Raw genomic sequence first — 17361 nt, 5'->3', positions numbered from 1 at the left:
CTTTATTATTGTTGGAAGGTCTTTCTCTAGATGATTCATAGAGAATAATGACCAAACGGAGGTAGCGCCTGCTAACTTATAGACACAGCAGGGTCTGTGTATAAGAAGAGCAATGGCAGGTGACTATAAACATACCAGGCATGCCATGCTGTGAAAAAGCAATATTGTGGACAGGTAAAGGTACCTTTTTACTGGAAAGGCATCCCAGATCTGTATCAAAAGCACAGCTACCATTTAGGCCTAAATTTTTTCTATTCTTTTCCTAGAAAAAGAGAAATATCAGTTTGGAGCCATGGAGAATGAACATACCGTTGCAACATCGTCAACATCTCCAACAACTAGCACTTCTTCTACATCCCATCCTTCCCATCCTCCTCCAATCTCAGTATACAGCAGCACGGATCGCCATGCCGTGCAGGTATGTCTCTGAACCCATAGTGCTCAATCAGTTTGAAAATGACAGATTCAAAATTAAAGGCTGTTGTGTGCCTGATTCATGCCAAGCTGGTCAGAGAAATTGATTACAAATAACAATAAAAACTCTGCGCCACAGGCAAAACCAAAAAAATAAGGAAACACAGATGAAAGTGATTATGGCTGCTGTAGTCTTCAAAATATGTCTAACTTCCACATTTGTGAACTCTATAAATGTGCACATGAAACGTGCTGCCAAAAATGTGCATCAAGGTTAATAAACAGTTTGCCACAAGTGCAACACCAGAAAATACAACTAATGTTCAATGTATCTATAAGTCAAATAATAGTTGCTTAAAAAACAAGATAGGGGGACAGGTGATGGTGCCATTAATAGATAAACAGGTGACCACTTCCAAGTGCTGCAGGTGACCCCACGTAGATTTGCACTCACCACAGTGGATGGACTTTCTATTACTAGATAGGTCTCACTGCACTTTTTTGGTTGAACCCACTGTGTGTCTTACCAACGATTAGACCATTCACATCTACCAGGATACGATTTCAATATCAGGGAAAAGGTTTATTGCGCAAAGCAGCCAACTTTATTAAACCATATAAAACGTTACAATTACCCGAACTCACATGTATATGCGCCTAGGGACCGACACTAGGTACATACAGCGCATATGGTTAAGATGGCTGCCACCACCCTGAGATGGATCACATTTACCGTTTCCCCTCTGCCCTATAGCAGAAATACTGCTACGGGGGGCTGCAGGGGTGAATAAAATCATGTATATATACACGTGATTTTGCAGTTGCAGGTAGGGGGTGCGTGCCCAACCCGCGCCACCATTCGCGGCCTCGACTGTCAATGAATGGGTCCCGGCCGGACATTACTCGCCGGCACCTGGTGATTGCCGAGTATTACCGATGGGGGAGAGAACTGTATGTAAACAATACAGTTCTCTCCCCGTCAGCTGATGCACACTGCTTTGTATGGCTCTGCATAGCATAGCAGAGCCATACAAAGCAGTGTGCTTACAGTGGAAAGCACACACACAGCATACTGTGAAACAGCACACAGTTAACCCTTTGCTCGCCCCACATGTTAACCCCTTTCTGCCCAGTGTCATTAGTACAGTGTCAGTGCTTTTTAATCAGCACTGATCACTGTACTGGTGTCACTGGGGATGTCAGTGACGCCAAGTAATTTCCCCCCAGTGTCAAATTGCCCGCTGCAGTCCCCTTATAAGTCTCTGATTGCCGCCATTACTAGTAAAAAAAAAAAAATCCCAGTATATATACCACCATTTGTAAATGCTATAATGTTCACATAAACCAATTAATTTACATTCATTGGGATTTTTATTAGCAGAGACATGCAGTAGAATACATTTTGCCCTAAATTTATGATGAAATTTGATTTTTTAAATTTTTTATTGGACATGTTTAATAGCAAAAAGTCAAAAATATTGTTTTTTTTTTTTTCAAAATTGTCAGTCTTTTTTTGTTTATAGTGTAAAAAATAAAAAACACACAGGCGATCAAATGCCACCAAAAGAAAGCTCTATCTGTGGGAAAAAAAGGATGTAAATTTCATTTGGGTGCAGCGTTGCATGACCGCGCAATTTTCAGTTAAAGTAACACAGCGCCATAATGCAAAAAATGGAATGGCCAGGAAGGGTGGCAAGTGGTTAAAACTGTGTGTCCGGGTGATTACATGGTATTTTACCATGTGGTTGCTGTGTCCAATCACAAACAATACAAAGTAAAAGTAAAGATCTGTTCTTTCTGCTCTCATTGTGAGAGCAGAGAGAACCAATGCTGCAGCCTGTGAGTGTACAACAGTCTGTCAGGCTGCTTGTACACTCAGACTGGATCGGGCCAGGACCTGCATGTCTGTGGAGGGGTTATACAGATCTGGCACTCACCTGGAATGGATCTTTTGCTCTTTCAGTTGTACACTCAGACTGCAGTGCCAGTCACCCTAGTGTCCCTGATCACTGCCCCAGTGTAATGTAAATAAGTAATGCAGACAACCCTACCACCTGTCCCAATGCTCACAAAAACACCACCATACACCATACCAATGTCCTGATCAGTGCCATACTAGCGTCCTGATCACCACCATACCTCATACCAGTGCCATGATCACCATCATATGCCATACCAGCGCCCTGATCACCATCATACCTCATATTAGTGCCCTGAACACTGCCAAACACCATATCAGCACCCTGATCACCGCCATACCCCATACCAGCTTTCTGATTACTCCATATGCCATACTAGCATCTTGATCACTGCCATACTCCACACCAGCATCCTGATCACCACCATACTCCATACCAGTGTCCTGATCTCTGCCATACCAGCATCCTGATCACCGCCATACCTCATACCAACGTCCTGATCTCTGCTATACCCCATACCAGCGTCTAGCATTTTAGGGTCTCAACTGATAAATTATCAGATATATATCACATAGTTTGTAGACACTATAACTTTCACACACTAAATAATATACATTGTTTGGGCTTATTTTTTACTCAAAAAATTTAGCAGAGTACATTTTGGCCTAAATTTATGAAGAAAGATTATTTATTTGCAAAATGTTATAACAAAAACTAAGCAAAAAAAATTTTTTTTCAAAATTTTCAGTTTTATATAGCAAAAAAAACAACAACCCAGTGGTGATCAAATACCACCAAAATAAATCTATTTGTGTGAAAAAAATTATAAAAAATGGGTATGGTGTTGCATGACCGCGCAATTGTCATTCTTACTTCAACAGTGCTGGAAGCTGAAAATTGGCCTAGACTGGAAGGGGGTGAAAGTGTCCGGACTTCAAGTGGTTAACCATATGTGCTGTATGTACCTAGCGCCAGTTCTTAGGCACATATACATGTGAATGCGGTGTATTTGTAAGGTTTTATATGGTTTAATAAAGTTGGCTGCCTAGCGCAATGAACAGTTTCCCTGATACTGTTTTTTGAGTGGCGGTGTATTGCACTGGAAGAAATTGCATCCTGGTAGATGTGAATGGTCAAGTTGGTGGCAAGACACACAGTGGGTCCAACCAAAAAAGCGCAGTGAGACTTATCTAGTAATAGAAAGGCCATCCATTGTGGTGAGTGCAAATCCATATGGGGTCACCTGGAGCACCTGGAAGTGGTCTCCTGTTTATCTGTTACTAATGGCACCATCACCTGTTCACATATCTTTTGGTTTATAAGCAACTATTATTTGAATGGGACTTATAGATACATTGGACTTTAGTTGTATTTTCTGGTGCTGTTTATTTATTTATCTATTGTTTGCACTTTTACATGTGGAAAACTGTCTATTAACCTTGATTCACATTTTTGGCAGCATGGTCCATATACACATTTACAGAGAAATCGATAGTCAACAGTTCCCTTTTTTAATGTTAGGCATATATACCATAACATTAATGTTAACTACCCAAATAAGATCTCTTGTGATGCCAAAACCAGTCTTCCAAGGCAAGGTGCTAGAATTGTTTGTTCCTTATACACAATTAAATTGTTTTACAGTTCTGCTACAACTGTTAGCATAATAAAAAAATCTTTCTCTAACAGCTTTAGAATAGGTTTGACTTCCATAGAAATTGTAAAAGGGAGGCACTACCTATTAGTCTAGCTGCTGATGGTGGTGCTTGAACAGGAGTTCTCCCTTCCCCTCTTTCTCTTTAAAGTGATTATAAATGTTCTATTTTTAAAAAATTAAAATAACAAACATGTCATAATTACCTGCTCTGTGCAATGGTTTTGCACAGAGCAGTGACAATCCTCCTCTTCTCGGGTCCCCCAACGGTTCTTCTGGCTCCTCCCCCTTGCCGAATGCCACTATAAAAAGCTGATTTCTATGAGAGCACTTGTGCGGGGCTCGCTCCCGAGCCACTCTCTCTGCATCTATTGATACAGACAGAGGGGCTCAGCTCCGCCCCCTGCTCCCTTGTCATAGGATTTGATTGACAGGAGCAGGAGCCAGTAGCTCGTGCACATCGCTGGATTGAGAATGGGGTCAGGTAAGTATAAGACGGTGAGCGGGAGATCCTCTGAAACAGAAGATTTTTTACCTTAATATATAAAATTCATTAGGGAAAACCCCTTAAGGTTTTAGAACTACTTTAACTGTTAGTGCAGCAGTTGGAGTGTAAAGTGGATCTAAACCAATCAATTTAAATGTTTCCCAAAACAGTTATATTTAAGGTATACCGTGAATTGAATGATAACACAGTTGCTTGTTCTTTCAAACAAACTGTCAAGCTGTTAAATGGCTGGTGTTAAAAATTATTGCAACACTATGGCAACTGAAAATCAAATCGAAACTAAAATGCCACCTTCCATGGCTGTGAAAGATAAGAGGGTTTAGTTTCACGTTAAGCAAATTGCATTCCAGCATCCAAATAGGACCATTTGTCTTTAACACATGTTTAGAGTTATCACTTTAAGGTCATCACAGAGGACAAGGGGAAACTCTTTTGTCTGGAGGAAAAGAGATTTAATCTCCAAATACAAAAAAGGCTTCTTCTCAGTAAGAGCAGTGAAATTGTGGAATATACTCCCTGAAGAGCTGGTTCTGGCTAGCTCAGTAGATTGTTTTAAAAAAGGCCTGGATTCTATCCTCAATGTAGATAATATAACTGAATACTAAAATTTAAAGTTGATCCAAGGAATATCTGATTAGCTCTTGCGGGATCAGGACAATATTTTTTCCCCTGCTGGAGCAAATTGTGTCAAGCTTTATTGGGGTTTTTTGCTTTCCTCTGAAACAACTGTGGATATAGGATTGTGTACATAACATTGCATAATTTTTTTTTCAACTGGACTAACTATGTAGCTATGTTTGCTTCTCTACACTGACCTACTTGTCAGATGGGCATGGCTATGAATGTGCAGTGGTGGGAAGTGGGATCTGGGTTACCCAGTGCACTGTGTATTCTGACAGGTTCTCATCTTATGATCATATGTCTTAAGATGCAGAGAAGCCAGGCCACACTTCCCAGCATTTCCCCATCTTGAAAGCTATGCCTTGCACCAGCCAGACATGGCAATAAACATTAACCTCAAAGGTCCTTTATGCAGACCTATTTAATGGTGAAGCCTTCTAGAAATTACAATAATACGGCTGTCTTTTTCTGAAATTGTCATCAGTGTACTAATTCTTTACCTTTTACTGTCTTCAATTACTATTTGCTGTCTGTTTAAAAATGGTAATAAAAAGGCACTGATGGAGGGGAAGGATTCAGCAAGAAATGCACTGGCCACAATCTGCCCAATTATCAATGCCCAATACATGGTTTATTGCTGTAATGTTGTGAGCTCTAATGAGCAGGGCCCTCTGTTTCCTATTGTATTGAATTGCATTGTAATTGTACTGTCTGCCCTCATGTAAAGAGCTGCGCAAACTGTTGGTGCTATGTAAATCCTGTATAATAATAATATATGTTGCTGTGGGTGGAAGATGTGGGTGGCCAGTGTCTGTACTGTTCTTAATCAAAGGGGCTTTCAAATGGAGTGGCCACAGACTTTGTTCTACATGGGCTGCCAATAGGGAAACTTCAAGCTATTTTAAATGAGGATGAAAAAAGGAAAAAATGTGCCACATCCCTAAATATAACACATAATCATAAGGGCAAAACAATAGAATGGGACTTTGAGGCACACCTTTACACAATAAAATTCAATTTTATTATATCCATATATAAAAAAACAGATCATATTACAACATAAATTTCTCTAAAATTGTTGCACCAGTTTAAAACATATATATCATTCATAAGAAGTGTCAAATTCAAGGTCCACTTCTTCAGAAACCAATCTATACATCACAATTCTAAGCAATAACAGTGGTAAAGACTAATACAAATGATGTAAATTGAATCAATATTAATCAACATCCCATTGGACAGTTCTAAAAAAATGTCCTAAAGCACCCAAAAGGGGGAGGGGGGGAAGTGGAAGGAAAGAAGGGAAGGGCAGGGAAGGGGGGATAAGGGGGCAGTCCAAAGGTGGGGCACCCAACGAAGTGATTTATTATGCTAAACTATTGCAACAATTTTAGAGAAATTGATGTTGTAATATGATCTGTTTTTTTATATATGGATAAAATAAAATAGAATTTTGTTGTGTAATGGTGTGCCTCAAAAGTCCCATTCCATTTGTTTTTGCCCTCTTGATTATGTGCAAGCTATTTTAATTATATAGCCCTGTAGCCCTGAAGTTACTCACTGTTAAATCACTATTCATTTTATTTTGGAAGATTATTTTTTATCAAAGCAAAAAAATTATATTTTTTCATACTTCTGTTGTCTATGAGCTGTCATAACTGATATCTCAGACCACTTCTTTATAGCATCAAGTCCTTTATTACACTTTCTATGTGACTGTCACCCTACATCTCCACTTTAAGCTGGTCCCAATGCTACAGAAAAGACTTCTGGACCTGTTTTTTCCCTTTAATTGAAAAATTATGGTGTTTAGAAGACACAGTGGCAACCGCAGTCATGTATACAGGTAGAAGTGTGAAATCAGTGATTGACAAGTCAAATACCTGGACCTGTTCTTTTCATACTGGTGTGGTAGTACATTTCTTCTTTATTGACATGGCCATGTTACTACACAGGAATTTTCTGTCATGGAGAGATTTCAGAATGTTACTCTTCAGCTTTGTGGTGCAAATAAAATATATAAACTTAGTTTTTTTCTTGTCCTATGGAGGTTTAAAAAATACTTTCAATCCAAAGCTGTAGCCTGCAGTACCTCCACTTCATCACAAGATGCCCTCAGTCCTGGAAGACTGAGGAATGAGTGAATGCATGGCTGGTCCACAGAGCACTGTGCCCTGCGCTCAGGTGTAAGGGTGCATAGAGTGGAGCCAGTGTCATCATATCAGCACTGCTTTCTGCATCATCCTTGACCACCCACCAATGGAAGAAGACTGAAGAGGTAGAGAGCCCAGCATTTCATGGGCAGAAGACATCAGAATAAGTTTTAATACAATAAAAGGCAAAACATACTGTTCCGGTAGGTTCAAGGCAGTTGGGCTTTAATGACATTTAGTATTAAAGAGGAGGACATATTTGTAGTTCAAATCAGAAGAGCAGCCAAGGGTGACAACACTTCTGTTCTGCAGATACAGTGGAGAGAGTAAATATAGTTACCTGGGATAGGAAGTTTCCTACTGGCAGGATCACCATGTAAAAATCAAGAAGAGAAGTCTGGAAAAGAAAACGAATGTGGCCACCACATCTAAAGACTAGTAAGCTGCAGCATATTACAATTTATTTTTGAATTAGATGCACTTTAATTATATTAAAAATGACTTTTCAAATTACTTCAACATGTTAAAGTCAAACATCAGCCAAATATGTATTTGTTTTGGATATAGCTGAGAAGGGTTAAAAACTTTGCCAGGTTTTTACTGCTGTCTGTGCCCCTATGTCAGGTTAGGAAGTGATGGGAAATTTTAAAAAAGGCAATACAAATATATTTTCAGTAAAGAGCGGGAAAGGTTAAAACATCTGAAAATGTTTTTTATTGCTGTGTGTGATTTTCTGTCCCTTTTCTGTTCTTGTATGAGGAACACAGAGACAGAAAGTGAGGTAAAATCTCCAGAATGGGACCACACTTAGAAATAAAAAGCCGTTAGAATTTTTAACTCTGCTTTATCAAACATTTTTGCAGAAATTATAATTCAAAGCTTACGTAAGATTTTATTGATTGAGTTTACATATATATTTATCACTATAAGAAAATAATCATGTCCTTTAGCAAAAGTACAATATAATAACAAAATAAAAACATACAGTATTTAGGTTGTTCAGCGACAATTAAATGGGGTTAGTACGCCAATGAAGTAAATTGATGAACACGTTTAAAGTCATTAGTGGATATTATATGGTAGATTTGAACCATGGGCCGTCTGTGGATGAAAAATGTGTAGACTGATAATTCCTTCTCTAATATAACACTGAACTTCTCCCGTACAGCGACCGGTGTTCCACTGTGTCCTCTGGACACAGTGGGCACCGGATCACGGTGCCGCGCACTCCCAGGTGGGGAGGACATTTATAAACGGCTGCCAGCTCCTGCAATGCTCCCGTGGAAGTGGTTAAAGTGAAATTTATTTTTGCTGGGCAGAAGAAAAATGCAAAAAGTGGCAAAATCACGTAAAAAACGCACTACCATGCATTGCAGCAGATTCTCCATTGAACACTATTGTAGCAAAACCACTGCTTTTTGCTTTTAAAAAAGTCCCTGACCTTTTCCAAAAACGCAGCAGCTCAAAAAAGCATAGATGTGAACATTTTCTAGAGGAAACCATGTTAAATGGACTGTAGTGTGTTTCTGCAAAAAGCACTAAAAAATTGGAGCCTAAAAGATCCAATTATTACCAAGTGGCCCTTTTATGAAAAAGGTCAGTTCATAGTTTTATCCACTAGGTGATGCTAGTAAACAATGTTACTTAACAGAAGCAGTGGTTTCCTGGAGAAGCTAAGACAAGATATATTGAAAATGACAGGCAGGGGAATACCTGCCTGTTTATGTGTAGCACAGTTATTTATATTGAAAGAAAGATACTGTATTTTTTAAGGGCCTTTAAATATCTGGACTAACCTAGACATGTAAAAAAAAAGGTTAACATTGGTTAAAACATCTTAGCTAAGAAAAGAAAACCTCCCATATATGATTTTTTTTAATTTTCTGCTCGTGTGTGGGTGTGCACAAATTACAGGCATTCCTTGCAATTGTTGTTTTTGGTGAGGTGCATTCAAAAATTCCTATAGACTAAAGGGGTCCCCATCTGCCCCCTTTCTTATAAAACATACTGCTCAAAGAGGTGATGAAAAATGTTAGACTTGCATGTGGAGTCAGATGAAGGCAAACTTCATAGAAGCTCAGCAGTCTGATGAGGTGGCTCCAGCACAGTAAGGCTCCTTCAATGAGCACCCAACAGCAGCTCAAATTGTAGAAATACAGAAACAACACCAGACAAAAACCAGATAAAAAAGTCTCCATGTGTCACGGGACATTTGGAAAATACTTCTGAACAATGGAAACTTACTGCTGGAAAACGTAGGTTAAAAAAGTTTGTTTAGCTGAGTTTGCATACAGTGTTTATGCTTGTTTATGAGCGTTAACGTTTAGAAGCGTTTTTTAAAGATAACCTCAGGAGACCTTCCAAAATGCCCAGAATGCACTGAAAAACAGTAAAAAATTAACTATTTCAGACATTTTGAGAGGAATAGAGAGAGCAGAAGCAGAGAGAGTAGTATGTGTTGAGATGACCTGTCTTTTCTGGTTGTATTCACTATGGATCCCATCATGAGCATAATGCAGCACGTTCTACCATTTTTTCCTTCACGCAAAACCTGGATCTGGCTGCGCTGGTGTACGAGGTCCATTTGAATACATGGAAAACACTTTGCATGCATTTCTAATGATGAAAAATGGCTCTGGACAGCATCTGGATATGGAACAGTTAAAAAACGCTTCTAAACGCAAATGCTTATAAACGCGGTTAGCCGCGTTTACAATCGTTTGGCGTTTGAAACACTGATAAAATCTACTCCTGAACGCAAGTTTTGTGCATTCAAAAAAAGACTGTAAACTCAACTGCCTGAGAACAACATATTGTACATGGACACATAGGAAAACATTAGGGAGAGTTTAGGGGCTACTAAAAAAAATACGCAGAAAAGCTCCTGAACGTGAGTTTATCAGCTGCAGTGTACATGAACCCTAATTGTTGGCAAAAAAAAAGGTAATATAAAAGCTGCCAGTGTGTTTTGGGGGCAACACCATTCCCCCAGATCAGGACTGAACTCTGGATAAAACTTGGATGGACTCAGAGAAAACAGTGAGTACAGATCTAATTTCTAACCAGTATTGAACTCTCTATATGAAGGAACAAATTTGTCATCACGTGTGGAGCAGCTTTCCTATTACAACACCGAGATTGCTGGTACTGGTAATGAAAGCAAACTCTTGCATTTACTGGTCAGTTTGAGAAAGAGCAAGCAGTCACCTACATGGATATAAACTTTGTCTTACACTGTTACATTTTTTTATTCTTCACACAAAAAAAGTGAATGAAGGAATCCCTCCATTGGGACAATGTAATCTGACAGTGGCACCCGCTGCTGCCAGAATACACTGATGAGTGGGTTTTACAGCATGTCCCTTCAACACAAATCAAATGATTGACTTCTGTGGAGTGGGGACAGCCAAACACTATTTGGAATTCAGCAGGCCAATGCTGAAATTGCTGAATTTTGATCAGTGTATGCCCAGCTTTAGAGGTAAAAATTAAATCAAAGGCAATAAAATTTGACAATCTTCATCTGGTGGTGACTATTTTTTTTTTTTAAGATGGTAGCATTTTCCTTTATGGCAGCAATAGGTTGACATATTAAAGTGATTAATATAGGATCACCTTGCTTTACAAAACTGCAATGTTTCTTGTGACAATAATACTGTACATGTATATGTATAATTTATATGCATACGGACTGGAAGATGAGATACCAGATAGGAATGAATGCTGGTCCCCCACAAACAGTTCCCAAAATGCCAGTTGATGTGATAGTAAACAGACATATTCCTAATCAGTAATCGTTAATTCTGTGCAAACTGGAATGCATATTCCAATTCTTCTGTCCTCACAGGGAATTTCATGGGATAAGTTTGTGGGGCATCCGTAACATCGTAGCATACCATACATGCCTCTGATTGGTTGCATCCCTTCTCCATTGCAGCTTATGTTCTATTTTCTTTACTGCAGTGACACACACATGGAGGCAATAATGTGATAGTAACAGCTTTTAATCAACCTTCATTTGAGAAAGGGTAATAGAAAGCCTACATGGATATCTCAGGAACTAATCTGCAGTAAAGTTTGCTATAACGTAGCAGTATGCAAAGCACACTTGGAGGGTATTTTATATTAACATTTGGGATTTTCCCATTTGATGTCCTTATAATAAAACTGAAGTATAATAAAAACCTTTCACCATCTAAAGTAAACACCTGATCGTGGGTACAATGCCTTAAAAGCTGCAGTGTAAAAAAATAATATATATGCATTTATTAGTTTTTGTAAAAGATTACCTTAGCCTTTAACACTTTCTTTCTGAAAGCATTCTTAATTTACTGCATTTTTTTCACACCTGCCTAAAACGTTTGCACAGTAGTGTATATCTATCACATATGGTGTATTGCAAAACATAATCATACAAAAATGAGTTCCTACAGGTAAGGATACCTAGAGAAATTCCAAAAATGTACAAATATAAGCATCAGAAATGTTTTTAACAAATACTACAGCTAGCATGTAATTAGTGCATCTCGGCTAAGAAATTCATACATATGTATGTATGTATGTATGTGTGCGTGTGTATATGTGTGTTGTGTGTGTGTGTATATATATATATATATATATATATATATATATATATGTGTGTATATATATATTGCTCCAAAAAATGGTTAGCACTTCCGCCTGGCAGTACTAGGGTTGTTGGTTTGAATCCCAGCCACGACACCACCTGCCTGGAGTTTGCATGTTCTCCCTGTGCCTGCGTGGGTTTCCTCTGGGTACTCCGGTTTCCTCCCACACTCCAAAGACATGCTGGTAGGTTAATGGGATCCTGTCTAAATTGGCCCTAGTATGTGTATGTATGGATGTGAGTTAAGGACCTTAGATTGTACGCCCCTTGAGGATTAGGGACTGATGTGAATGTACAATATATATGTAAAGTGCTGCGTAAATTGATGGCGCTATATAAGTACCTGAAATAAATAAATAATAAATTAAAAATTAAAGGAATGCTTTTTAATCAGAGTATAGCATCAAGTCATTTAAACTCCTGGGATATTGATCTAGTCAGTTAGTAGCAGAGGAGGTTGCTAATTAGTTTCAGCTGCTTTGGTGTTAATAAAATTAACAACAGGTGCACTAGATGGGCAACAATGAGATGACCCCTAAAACAAGAGTGGTTTTACAAGTGGAGGGCACTGACATTTATTTCCCTACTCATCCTTTCTGACTTTTTTTTCACTAGTTTTGCATTTGGCTAGAGTCAGTGTCACTACTGGTAGCATGATGTGATACCTGGACTCTACAGAGGTTGCACAGGCAGTCCAACTCCACCAGGATGGTACATCAATATGTGCCATACCATTGCCAGAAGGCTTGCTGTGTCCCCCAGCACAGTCTCAAGAGCATGGAGGAGATTCCAGGAGACAGGCAGTTACTCTAGAACAGCTGGACAGGGTCGTAGAAGGTCCTTAACCCATCAGCAGGACCGGTATCTGCTCCTTTGTACAAGGAGGAACAGGATGAGCACTACCAGATCCCTACAAAATGACTTCCAGCAGGCCACTGGTGTGAATGTCTCTAACCAAATAATTAGAAACAGACTTCTTGAGAGTGGCCTGAGGGCCCGACGTCCGCCAGTGGACCCTGTGCTCACTGCCCGGCACGATAAACCTCGATTGGCATTTGTCATTGAACACCAGAATTGGCAGGTCCACCACTGGCACCTTGTTCTTTTCACAGATGAGAGCACCCTGAGCACGTGATAGAAGTGAAATGGTCTGGAGAAACCGTGGAGCACATTATGCTGCCTGTAACATCATTCAGCATGACCATTTTGGTGGTGGGTCAGTGATGGTCTGGGGGAGCATATCCATGGAGGGTTGCACAGATCTGTACGGGCTAGACAATGGCAGCTTGACTGCCATTAGGTATTGGGATGAAATACTTGAACCCATTGTCAGACTCTACGCTGGTGCAGTGGGTCCTGGTTTCCTCCTGGTGCACGACAATGCCTGGCCTCGTGGCGAGAGTACGCAGGCAGTTCCTGGAGGATGAAGGAATTGATACCATTGAATAGCCCCCATGCTCACCTGACCTAAATCCAAAAGAACAGCTTCAGGATATTCTGTTTTGGTCCATCTGAAGCCACCAGGTTGCACCTCAGACTGTCCTGGAGCTCAGTGATGTCCTGGTCCAGATCTGGGTGGAAATACCCCAGAACACCATCCATCTTCTCATTAGGAGCATGCCCTGACATTGTCAGGCATGCATACAAGCACGTGGGGGGGCCATACAAACTACTGAGTACCATTTTGAGTTGCTGCAATGAAATTTCAGCAAAATGGACTAGCCTGCTGCATAATGTTTTCATTTGGATTTTCAGGGTGTCTTCGAATTCAGTCCTCTGTACGTTGATCATTTTTCATTTCCATCAAACGATGGGGCATCCTTACATTCCTAATACATTACCCAGTCCATATCAGTATAGATATCCAGCATGATATTTTTCCCCATGCAGTGTATGTGTGTATGTATGTGTGTGTATGTGTATATATATATATATATATATATATATATATACATACATAGGATATACAAAGTCTACACACCCCTGTTAAAATGTCAGGTTTCTGTTATGTAAAACAATGAGACAAAGATGAATCATTTCAGAACTTTTTCCACCTTTTGTGACCTATAAACTGTACAACTCAATTGAAAAACAAACTGAAATCTTTTAAAGGGGGGGGAGTAAAAATGAAAAACTAAAATAATGTGGTTGCATAAGTGTGCACAGTAGTCAGTACACACTTGCCATCAATTAAAGTGCCTCTGATTAACGCTAAATAAAATTCAGCTGTTCTAGTAGGTCTTTCCTGACACTTTCTTCGTCGCATCCTACAGCAAAAGCCGTGGTCCACAGAGAGCTTCCAAAGTATCAGAAGGATCTCATTGTTAAAAGGTATCAGTCAGGAGAAGGGTACAAAAGAATTTCCAAGGAATTACATATACCATAGAACACAGTGAAGACAGTCATCATCAAGTGGAGATAATATGGTGCAACAGTGACATTACCAAGAACTGAACGTCTCTCAAAAATTGATGAAAATATGAGAAGAAAACTGGTCTGGGAGGCTGCCAAGAGGCCTACAGCAACATTAAAGGAGCTGCAGGAATATCTGGCAAGTACTGGCTGTGTGGTACATGTGACAACAATCTCCCGTATTCTTCATATGTCTGGGCTATGGGGTAGAGTGGCAAGACGGAAGCCTTTTCTTACGAAGAAAAACATCCAAGCTCGGCTAAATTTTGCAAAACACATCTCAAGTCTCCCAAAAGCCTGTGGGAAAATGTGTTATGGTCTGATGAAACCAAGGTTGAACTTTTTGGTCATAATTCCAAAAGATATGTTTGGCGCAAAAACAAAACTGCACATCACCAAAAGAACACCATACCCACAGTGAAGCATGGTGGTGGTAGCATCATGATTTGGGGCTGTTTTTCTTCAGCTGGAACTGGGGCCTTAGTCAAGGTAGAGGGAATTATGAACAGTTCCAAATACCAGTCCATATTGGCACAAATAGGGTGATCTGAAGAGGGCTGTGCACAGGAGATGCCCTTGCAATCTGACAGATTTGGAGTGTTTTTGCAAGGAAGAGTGGCCAAATATTGCCAAATCAAGATGTGCCATGGTGATAGACTCATACCCAAAAAGACCGAGTGTTTGAATCAAATCAAAAGGTGCTTCAACAAAGTATTAATTTAAAGGTGTATACACTTATACAACCATATTATTTTAGTTTTTTATTTTTACTTCTCCACCTAAAAGATTTCAGTTTGTTGTTCAACTGAATTGTACAGGTTATAGGTTACATTAAAGGTGGAACAATTTCTGAAATGATTAATCTTGGTCTCATTGTGTTATATGCATTGTAATCATACGCTGAGCACCCATAACCTACTATTGAATAGGTCCCCCTTTTACCACCAAAACAGCCCTGGCCTTTCGAGGCATGGGTGCCACTAGACCTCTGACGGTATGCTGAGGTATCTGGCACCAAGCCGTCAGTAGCACATTCTAAATGGCCGGTTCACACCGGGAATCAAGTAGGAATGCATTGTGCTTTCCTGTGCAATTTTACATGCAGTTCTGTACGTTGTGATTTCAGCCCATTCATTTTGAATATGCTGAATTCACACCGCACCAAAAGTAGTGCATACACTACTTTTGGAAACTCACTGCAACTGCATTTTTTTCTGCATCAAAAACACACGGATAGTAGGTTTTATGGTTTCCAACGGCATAGTTCACACTAGTGGGGTCACTTCCAGTGCATTCTAGTTCCAGAAAAAAAAGTAAAACATGCTGCATTTTTTCTGTACTGAACCGTACTGGAACATGGTAAAAAGCACCAGAGGAAAGTAAAAAAAAAGGGGGAAAAAATGCACCGGAACATGTAAAAAAAAACTCACATACAGAAACTCATCCGGAACACATCCAGACTGCGTTTCTGTAGTGTGATTCATCCCTTACAGCAAAAGTTGTGATTTGCAATCAACAGCTACCTATATGTCTGGATCTACTGTTTGAATTTGTACATTGGGATCGATTTCCTGAAGGCAAATAGACTGCTCACTTCGCAAGAGAAGTTGCATTTTTGGAATTTTGTTTTTGGGCGGGGATTTGCCCTAGGGCTTAGTGAATGTGAGTGTTTTTTTTTTTTTATATTTCTTCATAATTAAGTTTGGGTATTTTTTTCCTTTTGCTACAAAAAAAACCTCTTACCTTTTATGTGTGGAAGGCACACGAGACTGAGGGGTTGTCATACTAACTAAGCAATGTTAGTGCATCGATCTCCCCCGCTGAGCTATTTTGTTCTGACAGGTGGACTGCCCCCTCACCCTCCAGAACACAATGATCTGTGCTCACAGCCATTGGCTACAAGGGCTGATCAAATGCTGGTTTTCCAGCATGCCCATTTGATATAAAAGCCAGTTGTTAGACCACCTTTTTGTCAGACAGGCTACTGTATACATGGGCCGAATGTCTGGCGGTTTGTCAACTAAAAAAATGGATGTAAAAATCTTACTTTCATTGATTACAAATCCTGAGTGTAGTCAGTGTAGAAAGAAGACAACTGTTGGAAAGGACAAGGAGTTGTAAAGAAAATTATTTGAAGTCCTTCCTGGACTATAGAACACCTTTCCTTCTATTCATCATTATAACTTCTTCTTAATTCATTTTCTCAGCACTTGCTCTGCTGTACTGAGAATCCAGTGAACATTACAGAGAATGTTAGTTGGTGGTGTCATCACATAGTTTTGTAGTCCAGAGGAGGATACTCAGGCATAACTGACAACACTGCTTGGCACTTCAGTGCAGCAGAAACAGCTTAGTCAGCTCACTACAGAAAATTAAGATCACCCTGGAGTTTTGGCAAGATGAAAATTTATAATTTTTTTACTTGCAATGTTTTTAAAGAGACAAAATGTGCAGAAGTGTGCATGTATTGCAAGGATTACTAATTGTACGTTTTGTTTTATTTTGCCAAAACATACATTTCAAGCCATGGAGGCAGTAATGAAATGGTGACATTTAAAATAAGACTGGATCATTTTCCTACAGTTAGTTATAAAGGGAATTTTGTTTCATCCAGTGTGGCCAAATTGCCAGCAGTTGGAGCAAAGCTGCACAGTGGCTAAGTGTCGGTTCGAGTTCCAACCACGACACTACTTGCCTGGAGTTTACATGTTCTCCCTGTGCCTGCATGGGTTTCCTCCCGGTACTCGGGTTTCCTCCCGGTACTCCGGTTTCCTCCTACACAAGACATCCTGGTAGGTTATTTGACTCCTTTGTAAATTGGCCCTAGTATATGTATGTATGAATGTAATTTAGGGACCTTAGATTGTACACCCCTTGAGAGCAGGGATTTATGTGAATGTACAATATATTTGTGAAACGCTGCGTAAATTGATGACGCTATATAAGTACCGGTAATAAATAATAATTTGTGGCTTTTCAGCATTGTCGCCCTGTCACATGCACTTCAGGTAGAGACTATAAACAGCTGAGTGGATGCTAGTTGCAGGGGCATA

At 39.7% G+C, this 17361-nt stretch overlaps 1 protein-coding gene across 7 annotated transcripts in view; it reads left to right on the top strand.

Moving 5' to 3' along the window:
* Positions 1–17361, top strand: part of PHC3 (polyhomeotic homolog 3) — a 130574-nt gene that overhangs the window by 18928 nt on the left and 94285 nt on the right. For all 7 annotated transcript variants that reach the window (XR_016312462.1, XM_089675480.1, XM_089675482.1 and 4 more), the window contains exon 2: positions 267–418. Coding sequence is in view for 6 of the 7 variants with exons in the window: in XM_089675480.1 (XP_089531606.1) it covers positions 293–418 (126 nt within the window). In the remaining variant the exon portion in view is untranslated. The remainder of the gene's footprint in view (positions 1–266; positions 419–17361) is intronic.

Source organism: Staurois parvus, unplaced genomic scaffold (genome assembly GCF_062004578.1).
Source record: "Staurois parvus isolate SC_StPar_1 unplaced genomic scaffold, SC_StPar_1.0 ptg000155l, whole genome shotgun sequence".
NCBI classification, from domain to species: Eukaryota; Metazoa; Chordata; class Amphibia; order Anura; family Ranidae; genus Staurois; species Staurois parvus.
Note: the sequence above shows the minus strand (reverse complement) of the source record. Positions and strands in the feature narration are given on the sequence as shown.